Source organism: Pteropus vampyrus, unplaced genomic scaffold, assembly GCF_000151845.1.
Source record: "Pteropus vampyrus isolate Shadow unplaced genomic scaffold, Pvam_2.0 Scaffold147, whole genome shotgun sequence".
Lineage (NCBI taxonomy): Eukaryota > Metazoa > Chordata > Mammalia > Chiroptera > Pteropodidae > Pteropus > Pteropus vampyrus.
Genome location: NW_011888928.1, coordinates 2204689 through 2218346, shown reverse-complemented (window position 1 = coordinate 2218346; position 13658 = coordinate 2204689). Strand labels below are relative to the sequence as shown.

At 47.7% G+C, this 13658-nt stretch overlaps 1 protein-coding gene across 5 annotated transcripts in view; it reads left to right on the top strand.

Annotated features, from left to right (window-relative positions):
- PABPC1L (poly(A) binding protein cytoplasmic 1 like) overlaps positions 1-13632 on the top strand; it is a 21121-nt gene extending 7489 nt beyond the window's left edge. The window contains exons 4-16 of one of the 5 annotated variants that reach the window (XM_023536112.1): positions 1129-1268; positions 1393-1487; positions 3730-3867; positions 4160-4255; positions 7608-7874; positions 8744-8828; positions 9484-9612; positions 10151-10257; positions 11058-11151; positions 12227-12282; positions 12408-12538; positions 12949-13022; positions 13438-13632. In XM_023536112.1, the coding sequence (XP_023391880.1) occupies positions 1129-1268; positions 1393-1487; positions 3730-3867; positions 4160-4255; positions 7608-7874; positions 8744-8828; positions 9484-9612; positions 10151-10257; positions 11058-11151; positions 12227-12282; positions 12408-12538; positions 12949-13006 (1396 nt within the window). In that variant the 3' untranslated portion in view covers positions 13007-13022; positions 13438-13632. Of the gene's footprint in view, positions 1-1128; positions 1269-1377; positions 1488-3729; positions 3868-4159; positions 4256-7607; positions 7875-8743; positions 8829-9483; positions 9613-10150; positions 10258-11057; positions 11152-12226; positions 12283-12407; positions 12539-12948; positions 13023-13437 lie in introns of those variants that run through there. The other 4 variants (XM_023536111.1, XM_011369358.2, XM_011369357.2 and 1 more) reach the window with 4 other exon arrangements.
- The last annotated feature ends 26 nt before the right edge of the window (positions 13633-13658 follow it).

Here is a 13658-nt window from a genome sequence, read left to right as displayed (position 1 = left end):
CAGCTAATGGCCAAATCATCAATGGTCTCGGGGATTTCATGTCTTCAGCCTTCTCAGCACGGCTGTGAATTCTTTTCTTAAGCCTTTTGTGTTGTTTCATGGGATTCTTGGATAGGAAGGAAAGTAGGCATATGCTTAGCCAGCCATATTCATGCAGTTAAGTTTGGCATCATCCCCACTTCACAGATGGGAAAAATTGAGATGCAGGTGCTGGAGAGAATCTGCTCTGGCAGTTCCCCTCTCCCAGTTTTGCTTCTGCCCCTCTGATGGCCAAGCCCGTGCTCAGTGCTTTGGAGTGATGGAGGTGCACTGAGGGTCATTCTGTCCAAGGTTTCTCAGGGGAGGCTCCTGTCAATGAAACTGAACCTTGGCAGGCTTTTCCCATTTCTCAGAAGGACGTTATCATTGTCAGCTACAATTTGTCCAAGCTTACCTTTGCCACTCAGTTTTCATCAATTTTTAGTGCCAGCTACAATTTATGCTAAATGTGCTATAGCTACTGTCAAATTTTCTTATGCTTGGCTTTTTTTTCCCCTTAATCTAGGATACTTTCTTAGATGCGTTGACGTGAACTTGGAAATGACAATTTTGAAAATTAATATTGTATTTAAGTGACTTTAGTCCCTCGCCACATAGCAACACTGGCGTGGACCGTATCTGGTTTTCTCATTGCTTCCCCAGTACACCCAAGATGTGTTAAATAAATCAGCAAATCCCTGTGGTGTGAGTTTGATCCCCAGTTATACAGGAATGAACACTGAGGCTCAGAGAAGTTAAGTAACTTGCCCAGGGTGCCACAGCTAGGCAACTAGAGTAAGGATTCAAGTGTGACTCCCAAGTTCATGCTTTTATCTCCTCTGCACTCAGCTGCCTGGTGTCTGGTAGAAGTTCCCTGTGCATGTGCCATAAGAATGAAGTCTTCTTGACCTTATGCTAGAACATTGAATCTTGGCTGTAGGAGGCGTTCTATCTAAGAAGTATTTCCCTGCCAAGTTCCCCGCTGAGGGATACAGAGGCCTGGAGGCTGGCAGCAATTGACCTCAGTGACCCAGCGCTGCTGGATGGGCTGGGGTTGGGATGGGGGTGATTGATGGCTGGTAACTGCCTACCTTGTTGGTGTGTGCACAGCTTCGTTGGCCACTTCAAGTCCCGACAGGAGCGGGAGGCCGAGCTGGGGGCTCGGGCCATGGAGTTCACCAACATCTATGTGAAGAACCTCCAAGTGGACATGGATGAGTGGGGCCTGCAGGAGCTCTTCTCCCAGTTTGGTGGGCACGTTTCCCGAGGGAGTTGGGGATCACTTCAACTTCTTGAGGATTTGTGGGAGGGGAGGGGAGGGGAATATCTTGAGGATTCCCAAACTCCCCTTTGAGCCAGGTTGGTCCTCCCCAGGGAAGATGCTGAGTGTGAAGGTGATGAGGGATGACAGCGGCCACTCCCGGGGCTTTGGCTTTGTCAACTTTGAGAAGCATGAGGAAGCCCAGAAGGTAGGAGCCTCCCCATGGCCCTGTTTCATGGAGGAGGTGCTGAGCTGGACTAGGAAGGAGGGAGGTCTGGAACGGAGAGCTCCAGCTGCCAGTGGAGGGAAAGGAAGTCCCTCCCCAGCCACACAAGCTAGAGGCAGAAGGCTTCAACCTCCTTTGGGGACTTTCGAGCCCTGAGACTGGCTTCTTTTCATAGATTCTTGTCACATAGATTCTTGTCACATGAGAGGCTGGCTTCTTTTCATAGATTCTTGTCACATGAGAGGTAAAAGGGGCCTTCAAGACAGACACTAGCCTCTTAAATTGGTGGGATTGAGGTCAGGGAGGGGAAGTGCTTTGCTACTTCTTCCAGGCTTTTGCAAATGCTGTTTTCTCAAAACACTTCCCTTCCCCTACTCTCTAGTCCAGTGCTGCCCAATAGAAATGTAACATGAGCCACAGATGCTATTTAAAATTTTCCAGTAGCCACATTAAAGAGGATGAGAAAGGAAACTGAAATTAATTTTAATAATATGTTATTCAACTTAACATATTCAAATTATGACCACTTCAATGTGTATTCAGTATAAAAAATGAGATTTTTACACTCTCTCTTTTTATAATTCTTTGAAATCTGATACTTACAGCACAATTCACTCTAACCATATTTCAAGTGCTCAGTCCATGTGGGTAGCGACCACTATGTTGGACAGTGTAGCTAATTAGTGTGTGTCCTTTGGGTCTCAGTTTATATATTCCCTCCTCTAGGAAGCCATCTCTCCTGTCTTCACTTGCTTCTGGTGAGATGCCCCTTCTGTGCGCCTCCATCATTAGCACAGATCTTTGTGTACAGAACTGAAGCTGGGTCTCGTTTCACCATTAAGTCTTTAGTATTGTACCTGCCAGTAGGTACCAGATATATATTTGCTGAACAAGTGAATGGTACAAAGTCACGTAGTTAGTGACAATAATAGTGTCATATTTGGCCTTCTACCACAAAGCTCTTTTTATGGCCGCTGCCCCATTAAGGTCACTGTTCATGGAAGAGCTCAGCTCATGGTGGATTCTGGCTGGAGACCTGGATTCTGGTGCCATCTCAATAGCAGCTGCTTCTCACTGATCACTTACCAGGGACCTGACACTTCCCTGAGGGTTTCGTATACGTCCTCATCTCTACTCCCACCAGTGCGGGCTCTACTGTTATTATCAGGTTCCCCGGGTTATAGCTGGGGACATCATGGGATTACAACCAGTTCTTTCTGACTCTGAAGTTTTGTTCTTGAATACACCGCTCCTTTGAAAGATAACTTCTTGTGTGTCCTTGAACAAATCCTGCCCTCTCTAGGCTTTGGTTTCCCCAATTTGTGAAATGCCAAATTGGAGTAGATGGATGAAGCTACAGGGGTCCATTAACTCCAGGATCTTAAAGACTTTGGTAATGACCTTTAAGACAGCCATAGAACAGGCAATTCCTGAGTCCCCAGCGTATATTTACATATATTTGCATATTTGGGTAGAAAAGCAAAAGTCATCATTTTGTGAAAGTATTTGCTAATGAACTGACCGCCTAGCCCCTTCAAATATTTCTAACACCAGTGTCTGATCTTCACCATTGAGTCATGCACACATAAGTCTGCCTTTTGTTGATTTTTGTGGATAAGTCAATGCAAATTAAGTTCAGCGTAAGTGGTTTACAGAAAGAAGTTGTACATCTTTTGCAAGATGTAGGATTTCATGTAATCTAAGCCACTGACAGTTTAGGGTCTAGCTGGCTTAGGACAGTTAACTGAAGAAAAGAAAAATCAATGAGTTAAGACATAAATGTTTCTAAAACTAAAGCCCTCACAGTTAGCAAAAGGACTCTTTTACTGTGAAATCCAAGATGAAGTGAAGGATATGGACTATGCTGTCAAACATTTTGAAAGAATTATGCTTGCTGCTTTGTTCAAATAATCAGCGCGTAGTTAGTTAGAACCTAATTGTTAAATGCAAGAAACTCTGTAAATTTCAATTTCACTTTTTAAAGCAGATTCAAAATCAAATTTTTAACAATCTACAGCTTACTCAGAAATTCTTCTATGTTTTTAAAAAGTGGATTCACTTTAAATGGCCTTTAATGTGGTACTGATTATTCTCAGCTAACAAGGCTGGCCTGGCTGGCAGGTGGCCCCCTGTAGGTCTAGGAGATAGGACTGGAGGCCAGGGCTAAGGCTGGGGGCCTCATGGGGTGGTTACCAAGCGCTCTCACTTCCTCTTCTCTGCACAGGCTGTGATGGACATGAACGGAAAGGAAGTGAGAGGGCGGCTGCTCTACGTGGGCCGGGCTCAGAAGCGGATGGAGCGGCAGAATGAACTGAAGCGCAAGTTCGAGCAGATGAAGCAGGACCGGCTGAACCGTTACCATGTGAGGGTCAGCCTCCTGGCGGCAGCTGCTTCTATGTACAGAGGGCCCTGAATGTGACTCCTTCCCCTGGCAATCCCAGTTCTGGGAACTTGGCTTTGGGGATTGTGGGGGCCTGCAGATTCCAGGGCGTGGGCATGCTGAGTGATTGGTGGGGTGCATGGGTGCTGCACAAGACTGCGAACAGGAGCCTAGGTGGGCAGGGCTTCTCCTACACATGTTGGCTCCTCCCCACCCTCAAGGCAACCTGGAGTTTGGAGGGGAAGGCACATCTAGCAGTATCCTTTCCTTCCAGGGCGTGAACTTGTATGTGAAGAACCTAGATGACTCCATCAATGATGAGAAACTAAGGAAAGAATTCTCTCCCTATGGAATGATCACCAGTGCCAAGGTGAGGGCCAGGGATACGCACAGGGGATAGACGGCCATGCCCTCCCATCCTCTCACTGCCCGTACACTCCTCCCTCCTCACGACTTCCAGAGAGTTGGTGCTGGGCTACCCTTTTTGGAGTTTCAGGGGCTATGTCTGACCCCATTGGAGTTTATCATTCATCTGCAGCCTTGTCTGGACTGGAGGGGAAGAGGGTAGAAATGCAGTCCCAGTCACACAGCTGAATTTATTGAGGCCCACTGTAACCTTGGTTCATTCAACAAGCATTTATTGAGTGCCTGCTGTATGCCAGAGTCCAGAAATTCATGTCTCAGAATTTCCATTGACTTTTGTTGTCATGCCTTGGCTGGTGACATAACCCTTTCTGGGCCTCAGTTGCCCCATCTAAAAAATGAGAGGTTTGGGCTGCATCGTTCTTCATTCTTTCCCATTTATTGAGCACCTGCTTTGTGCTCAGCCCTCTTAGCACCTGAGATGTGGTTATTGACTGTTGTACTCAGTAGCTCTGTGACTTTGAGCAGATGTCCTATGAGCTTCATATATAAGATGAGGGTGTTGGGCTCACTGAATGGTTCTCAACCCTAACTTCTCATTAAAATCCCCTGGGGAGCTCTTCAATACAGGCGCCCGTGTCAGACAAACTGAGTGTAGATCTCTGAGGGTAGGGCCTGGGCATTTTATTTTTAAAAGTTCCCCAGATGATTTTAAGATGACCCAGTGTTCATTCCTTCCATATTTAAGCACCTGCTGTTTTACCAGGCAGGAAAAGCATACAAGAACAAGTCAGATGTGGTCCTTGCCCTTGAGTAGCTTATGGTCTGGGGGGGAAGTCAGATGCATCACTAACTCAGATCTATTATAAGGTATGTGTGTGGAGGGTGGGTAAGTGTTGGAGGTGGAGCTGCAGTAGCTCAGTGGAACAGGAAGGAGGGCTTCCTGTAAGAAGTGGCAGTGGTAGCAGCATTTGACTTGGCTGTGAGGAGGTAGGGAATTGCAGGTGGGAATGAGGAACTCTCCATAGAGATTGGTGTGGGTCATGGGGCTGGGGACCTGCACATGTAATAGCTGTGTTCTTAGGGAGTGCTCTGGAAGTTCTTTTGCCTGCTGAATACAACTTTAAATGTCCTTCAGGGAGCCTGGTGTTTGGGAAGAGGTTCTAACAATTTTGGAGTTAAGGTGCTTTTGAAAAAATGTGACAGAAAGCTGTGGGACATATAAATTAGGCATGAGTAAATTTGATCAAACATCATAAAAAACGGTGGGTCCTCTTTCCCAGCAAATGCATGCTTGGTGTAGTGTTGTGGTTGAAAGATGGAGTTTCAGAGTTAATCAGAATTACGTCTTAATCCCTGACCTACTGCTAACTAGCTGTAGGACCTGGGGGAAGTGACTTTGCCTTTTGGATGCTGTTTGCCCATCTGTAAGATGGGAGCAACATTCCTTACCTCAGATTTGTCCTGAGAACTGAAGAGCCTGCATGTAGAGTACCAGCCCACAATAAGTAGTGAAATCATTGTCTGATTATTCATGTACATTGCATGTAATTTCGGGAGATTCGCCGACCTCCTTGAGGATTCCTTGAATAAAAGGAATTGTAAAAATTTGAAGTCGTGCTTCAAGTTGAGGCACACCTACCTTGTGAATTGGTTTAAGTCTGTATGTATTTATATAATTTAATATATTTTCTCTTATAAAAGTGATTATGAAAATTAAATGAGTTAATCTATATAAAGTGCTTACAGCGCTATCAAGTTCAGAGTAAGCTCTGCCTAAGTGTTAGTTGTACTAATTATTTTTTTACTACCTAAGTTCTTATTAACCTGTTAAGGCAATATTTTTCTGCCAGGAAAACTTGGCTGTCTGGTGAAGCCTATGGACCCCTTCTGAGAATATTTTAAATATGTAAAGGAAAATTCATAGGATTACAAAAGGACAATTATATTGAAATAATTATCAAAATATTAAGGCGACAGCAGTATGTGCATTAAACTATAAGATCTAGTGAAGTAGCAATTATTATAAATGATATTTTGAGATCAATAATGTGGTACGAAAATATTTTCCTGAAAAAGTCACAAGCATGGCTAATAGTACTATTTATTGTTGCCCATATTCAAAATAGAAAGATATGCTAATGTGAAAATACAGATGCCATTTTTTCCCTCATCCGAGTTCCCAGATCTCCTTGAATTCCATCCATTGACGTCCTTGTGGATCTGTGAACTCTCAGATTAAGTCTCCCAACCCAACCCCGGGGTTGCAGACCAGTACTGGTCCGTGGCCTATTAGGAACTGGGCCACACAGCAGGAGATGAGTGGCAGGCAAGCGAGCAAAGCTTCATCTGTATTTGCAGCCGCTCCCCAGCACTAGCGTCACCACCTCAGCTCTACCTCAGATCATCAGGCATTAGATTATCACAGAAGTCTAAAGTTATCCTAAAATAAATTATTTTAATATAAAGGCTAAGATCCTCTTCCCCAGACTCAAAAAGAACTTGGCTCAGGGCCTTGCAGAGGCAGTGGTGGTTTACCAGATGACGCTTTGGGTTATGGTCCTGGTTGATATATGACCTACTTTATTGGCTGGGTGACCCTAGACAAGTCACTCCTTTTTTTTTTTTTTTAAACGATAAGGACCTTTATTTCTACTAAAAAGAAAATTAACACAAAAAGCACCAAAAATAGAAATTCAAGTCATTTTCATATTCCATACAAACCTAACTCTTTATTTGAGTCTCTAGCTGTTAAGAGCATCTTTTTATACCTGTATTTCACAGATGAACTAGAGAATTTTATGTGTCGTTTAATAAAACCCAAAGAGTTGTCGAATGCAGATTGTTTTTATTATAGTGACCTCAGCTGGAATGTTTATGATTGTGACCATGACTGAAAAACGTACTGTTCTTAGATTAACAAATCCTAGACTACCATCTCGCTTCATTATAGACGTTCTGATGAAGGTACCTACACTTAAGCCAGCTTTCTATCACAGCTGAAGAAAATCTTTTCAGAAAGAAGATTCAGAAATAAGAATATATTCTGAAATGCATGTTCTCCCTAACTCTGGGGAATGGTCTATTAAACGTGAGCAGCCCTCAGTTAGCAAGTGGCCTGGTCTCGGACAAGTCACCCTCGAGCCCCATTTCCTTGACTTGTAAAGTGGGAGTCGCAGCGAAGTGAAGAGCGTCGAGTATCTGGCATGCAGCGGGCCTCAGTAAATGTGGAGGTGACAGCACACCCTGGATAAAACCTCGGCGGGTTCCTCCTGGGCCTGCTCAGGGGAGGAGGGGAGTTCCGCCCCAGGGGCCTTCCTTCTCCAGCTCCAGCAGCCCTTGTCTTGTCTTGCTTTTAGGTGATGACAGAGGGTGGCCACAGCAAAGGGTTTGGCTTTGTGTGTTTTTCCTCTCCAGAAGAGGCGACGAAGGCCGTGACAGAGATGAACGGGCGCATTGTCGGCACCAAGCCGCTTTACGTGGCCCTGGCCCAGCGCAAAGAGGAGCGGAAGGCCATCTTGACTAACCAGTACATGCAGCGTCTCTCCACTGTGCGGGCCCTGGGTGGCCCCCTCTTGGGCTCCTTCCAGCAGCCCGCCAACTACTTCCTGCCCGCTGTGCCCCAGGTGAGGGCCTGCCCTCAACCCCCGCCACACTCTTTCCACACCAGCCAGGTAGAGCAGGAAGACGGAGCTTCACAGGCAGATGGAGCTTCCAGAAACGGCAGGTCTTTCTAACCCCACCTCTAAAGGGGTAATAGTGTCACCGTCAAACGGTGCTTCCTGTTCTGAGACATTTGTGAATGTTATGCTGAAAAAGATTCTCTGTGGTTGAATAAGTTTGGGAAATATTGCATTAAACGAAAGAAGGACAGATTACCATATACGTTGTTCTACCCTAATATGCCAGTATGTATCCTGATTTCCCAAGGCTGGCAGAGAGTATGTTGCATCACCCCAACTTAAACGGTAGTTTTTGCTAACATCCCTCCTGGATGTTAATGTTCTGAGGGGCATAGTTTGAAAAAGGAGCTCGCGCGATGGCCCCAGGTGTCTTCCTTTCCCACCCCCAGCAGCCCTTGTCTTGCTTTTAGGTGGTGACAGAGGGTGGCCACAGCAAAGGATTTGGTAGAAAGATAGTGGAAGAAGTAGAAAGATGTCAGCCATTAAAGGCTACTAGGATGGGAACATTCCCGCTCCTTTTAGCAATTGCTTAAGCTGGCACAAGTGACAGTATGATGTGTCACCATTTTATCCAGGTCATTGGGCTAGTAGCTCTGATAATAAGGGCAAGGACCGAACCTGAGATCTTGCCCTGAAGGGTTCAGGGCTAATGGACATCTTGAGATGGGAGGCAGGACTCATCCCAGCTTTGTGGGTCTTCAGCATCCAGGCCCCTGGAAGGGACAGTGGAGTTCCTGCAGGGTGTCCTTGAGGGGATACAGTGTCTTACTTCTCCTGCTGCCACCCCTGACTCTGGGTCTTCTCCCTCACAGCCTCCAGCCCAGGCTGCATACTATGGCTCTGGCCCACCTCTTCAGCCTGCCCCCAGGTGGACGGCCCAGCCGCCCAGATCCTCGTGTGAGTGATCCAGCCCTTTCCACCCTCGGCCTGGCCCATGAGTGTGAGCCCCATGAGGCAGCGTGTAATATAGTGAATATGAGCTTTGAGTTTAAGCCTGGCTCTGTCACTTCCCAAGGTGTTAATTTGAGTGGGTCACTTCACCTCTCAGAGCCTCAGTTTCCTCTTCTGAATGTGGGCCCGAATGAGGTCTGTGTAAAGCACCAAGCACCTATAAAAGACTCACAATATAGCCATTATCTGCAGTTAGCTCCAAAGAACTTGTCTGATTTGTGACTGAAAATTCTTGCAAAGCTGAGAAAATGAAACTCCTTTGGCTGTATTGCTGATGAATGGTCCTTTTCTAAAAGTGAAGTTTACGTGACTTGAAACTGTCCGGTAGGACGAAGGTGTGCCATCATGACGCCTGTGCCTCTTGGGGCTCTGGGGAGACATGAGTTGGTTTGTAATAGCGGATTTCCATATTCCCCCCTCCCTGGGGTTCTGGGTCTGCCTGACTAGGTGAATTCACTCATCTTTCTGCTGTGAATGCTCTGGTTTCCTTTCCTATCCCCTTCCTCATCCTGGAACATTCAGGGTGCAATGTGCCACTCTCATCATATTCCCCGCCCCCTTCCCACCAACCTGTCTCTCTCCATTTTCTCTGTGCCACAAGCTGCCTACCCTCCGGCTGCCTCAATGGTTTGGACACCAGCCACGTCGCGGCGTCCCCTGGCCCACGTCAGCAGTGTTAGGCAGGCTTCCACTCAGGCACCACAGCAGGTGCCCCACACCCAAAGAGTGGGTGAGTGTGGGCGGGGCCAGGAGGAATGGGTGTGCAAGGAAGGTGGGGCAGGGCTTGGTGCTGGGTTGGCATTAGCAGGGAGTCAGAATCAGCCCCACCGTGACCTTGCCATTCACGCTCTTGGAGAGCAGGGCTGACTTCAGAGGCCATGTGGCACAGTGGGTAATGTGCACTCTAGAGGCCCCCAGACCCACTTCCTGGGGCTGGCTCACTCTGTGGCCTTGCTAACTACTATATGGGATCACTTCATCTTTAAAATAGGAATGGAAACAGTATTTCTATTTTGTTGCCCGGGTGAATGAGATGATAAATGCAGGGGCTTAGCACTGGATTTGAACTCAGTAACAAGAGCAGCTGCGAACTAGTGCGTAGATTTTGACTGTAGGCAAGCACATCTGTTCCTTCATTTGGCAAGTGTTTGCGCATTTACGTGCTGGCACCAAATTCAGTGCTGGGGATTCTATGTGAACGCTTGTGTTTTAAGTTTTGTGGCTTTGAGGTTGCTGCCAGGTCCTAACATCCTGTTTGTGTCTTACAGCCAACATTGGTACCCAGACCACTGGACCCAATGTGGTGGGATGCTCGATGCCAGGCGGGCCTCTCTTGACACACAGATATTCTTTGGCGACACCCAGTACCCATGGGGTAAGGCTGGTCCAGCTGCCCTCTTAGTCCAGGCTCCAGGAAGCCTGGCTAGAACCTTGGCTAAGGCGCTGGCTCTCTCTGGGCCGTGTAAAGTTTCGTTTATTAATGTGTACCATCAACATGATTTCCCCGCCCTTACTAACAGGAGGGAAAGGAGCAGGATCATGTGTGTTTATTAATCACGATTTGCTTCGCCTGGGTTATTAACAAAATTAATTTGGATTTCCTTAGTATTTATATGTTGAGCAGCAAGGATGTGATTAATCTGTAAAACAGAACTGAAAATATCTACTGCAATTAAATTTAAAGGCTGGATATTTATCTCCCTGCCCCACCCCCCAAGTCTCAAACTCAGCATGTTCATCTCCTATCTAGAATTTCAGTGGGTATGCTCCAAACTATTTCTTGCAAGATGAACAAGAATAGTCTTTAAACAGCAAAATGCTTTTAAAGTTACCAAGATGTGAAAAGGTCAGAAGTATGCTGGGGATGTGGCCATGAACGCTACTTGATCACAAGTGCTTTATTTGGCACAAAGTGATTTTTAGTAAGGTGTGGCTTCGTTTGGCCTTTAGAGATTCCTGGCACAATGGAAAACATCTGTGTTAGAGTAGAACTTTGTCGTCTAGGCCACCGTGCCCTTGTCGGGGACTCTGTCCCACCCGATTGTCCATCCCTTGCCCCCTACTCCCCTCTTGCAGAGCCTTCCTGGAGGCCTGTGCTTACCTGACAGGGTTAAGTGTTTCGAGGCCTTGCCCATCCGTGGTGGTTAAGGGATGTGTCCCTGGCACTATGTGCAGGTCCAGGAGCCTGCTGTGTGCATCCCTGGAAAGGAGCCCTTGACCGCATCCATGCTGGCCGCAGCACCTTTGCACGAGCAAAAGCAGATGATTGGTGAGTGCCTTGTTCCCCTGGCTGAGAGCTGGCTAGCCTGGTGGGAAATACCCTGAGTGGAGGTCAGACGTGAGGACAAGGTCCAGCTTTGCCGCTGACCAACCTGCTGGCCAACCTTGCCCGAGTGTCCTCTGCATTCTAGGCCCCGTTCCCTCATCTTAAAATACTGATCAGACCAGATATTCCTGAGGTCTCTTCAGCTCTGCTGTCCTATGACTTTGACTTCGTCTGGGAGAGACCTCCAGATGTGGGGAGGTCAGGGGACAGAGAGAATAGGGTGTGAAACGTATGATCTTGGGTTTCTGCTGGGATGTGGCCCATAAGATAGGTGTTGTGGTTCCTCACACCTCCCCTGAATGGGAAGAAGCTGTGACCACATTTCATCAGCCTCCCAGTAGAACCCATTGCAGGGTAGTGGGAAATAAATGTGCATCGGGAAAATCAATGTTCCTCACTGGCCCCTGAATTCCTTGTGCAATTCATCTCCATCCCCAGTGTCCATGACAGGCCCTGCTTAAGGGTACCACGAACTTAAATGAATGAACAAACTCACTCGTGGCTGGCAGGTTCTTTTCTTCGTGGCCACCAAGTTCTCCTTAACCTTCTTTGCCTCGGTTGCCACCACCCCATTGTCTCCTCAGCTCACTTGGGGTTTTGCTACTTCACTACCTACCCCTCGAAAATTCTCAGTGGGGGCAGAAGGCTGTCAGCAGTTCCCTGTAAACGTCTTCACTTTCATCATGGGAAGACCTCTCCCCTTCCCACTTCAGGCACCCCAGCACCCCATCCTGTCCAGACCCTCCACACATTGCCGAGATAGGCTGACCACCAACACTGGGCCTTGTCACTAGAAGTACCTGATGGTGGAAGGTGAACTTATCTTGTATATTTGGCTCCCTGCTCCCCCAAAAAGTCAAGTTCAGCATTATTACAACCTGTCTAGAATTTCAGTGGACCTATTTCACTTGGACCTATTTCTTGCAAAACAAACAAGAGTAGTCTTTAAACAGGAACCAGCTTTGTGTCAGACCCTGTACAGACTCCTTCATGTATGATATCATATTTGATTCTGCAGACTGGCCTCCAAAGTGGGGTTTGCTGTGCCCACTTCATAGCTGGGAGAGGTTCCTGGTAAGGTTAAGTAACAGCCTGGAAAGGAGCACTTCTGGGACAGCCACCCAGATGCCCCAGAACCCCTGGGATGCTGGGCTATCAGCCAGGGGTGTGCATAAGCCATCAGAGGCTGTTCCATGCAGGTGAGCGTCTCTACCCCCTTATCTATGACGTCCACACCCAGCTGGCTGGCAAGATCACGGGCATGCTGCTGGAGATTGACAACTCAGAGCTGCTGCTCATGCTGGAGTCTCCAGAGTCCCTCAATGCCAAGGTGGGCTGGAGCTGGGTGGCAGGAGAGCTAAAAATAAAGGCATCTCCTAGATGACCTAGCAGGCTGCTGCTTGGACAAACTTTATCTTCTTCCTGATACCTCCGGAATCTTGGAGTGAGAGTGATTCTCTGCAGCTCCATAGGCAAGGTTTTGGCACAAGGAGCCGTGTTCTGACTCAGTATGAGGGTTCCCGTTTTCCCAGCTGTCCAGCAGTGTACATCTGTCTTGAGAAGGTGACCGTGGGTTTCTGTCGTGGGAGCCTGCAAGCAGCAGTCAGATGAGGGCTCTGCCGAAATGCTGTGGCGGGAAGGGAGTTCTTGTGTCTAGCGTGCTGAGGCAGGGGAAGGTCAAGGTTCTCCAAGGACCCTGCTGGGGCAGCTGCACTAAGCCCCTCCCGCTGTGTCCCACAGGTTGAAGAGGCTTTGGCTGTGTTGCAGGCTCACCAGGCCACGGAGCGGTCGAAAGTGAATGTGCCTGAATCCAGGTGGGTGGGGGTAGGGGTGGGGATGGGGGGTGGGGCAGGGAGGAATGGTGACAGAAGTAGCTGAGCCCCGAAGCTATAAAGAACTCTGCAGGGACTGGTTTCACAAAGTCACGGGGAACCATGTTGTGTCTGACTTTCTCTGAGTTTGGAGGAAGCTGTGAGGATCAAAGCAGAGGATAAGCTGTGTGACTAGAATGGGTGTTGACTACTGTGCAAGTACAAAGTGAGTGAGGGTGATGTTCTCTCGCCAGCTGCCCTGCCTGGCCTCACTCAGAATAGGTAGGGCTTCCCCAGGGCCCTGCCTGGCTCCCTTCTGCCCGCCCAAATGCCTGGCTGGGTCTAGTTTCCATTCTTAGTTGAAGACCAGGTGTCTGCCATACTTCAGAAACATTTATTTTTGCCCTTTCATCCTCAGAAAATGGAATCCTCACTCCCTTGGCTGAGAGAACAGCGTTTCCTGCTCTTGGCTCTAAGGCCCTGTGAACCGTAACTTGTTTCCCAGTTGGGCTATGCCTGTACCTGTACCTGGAGCTCAGTGTATGGAATAAAGGCGGGTCGCCAGCCAGCCCCTTACCCTTTGCTTTGTGCATTAAAAGTGCTGCAAATTCTGGCTCGTCTCTCGAGAGGTCTTCTTGT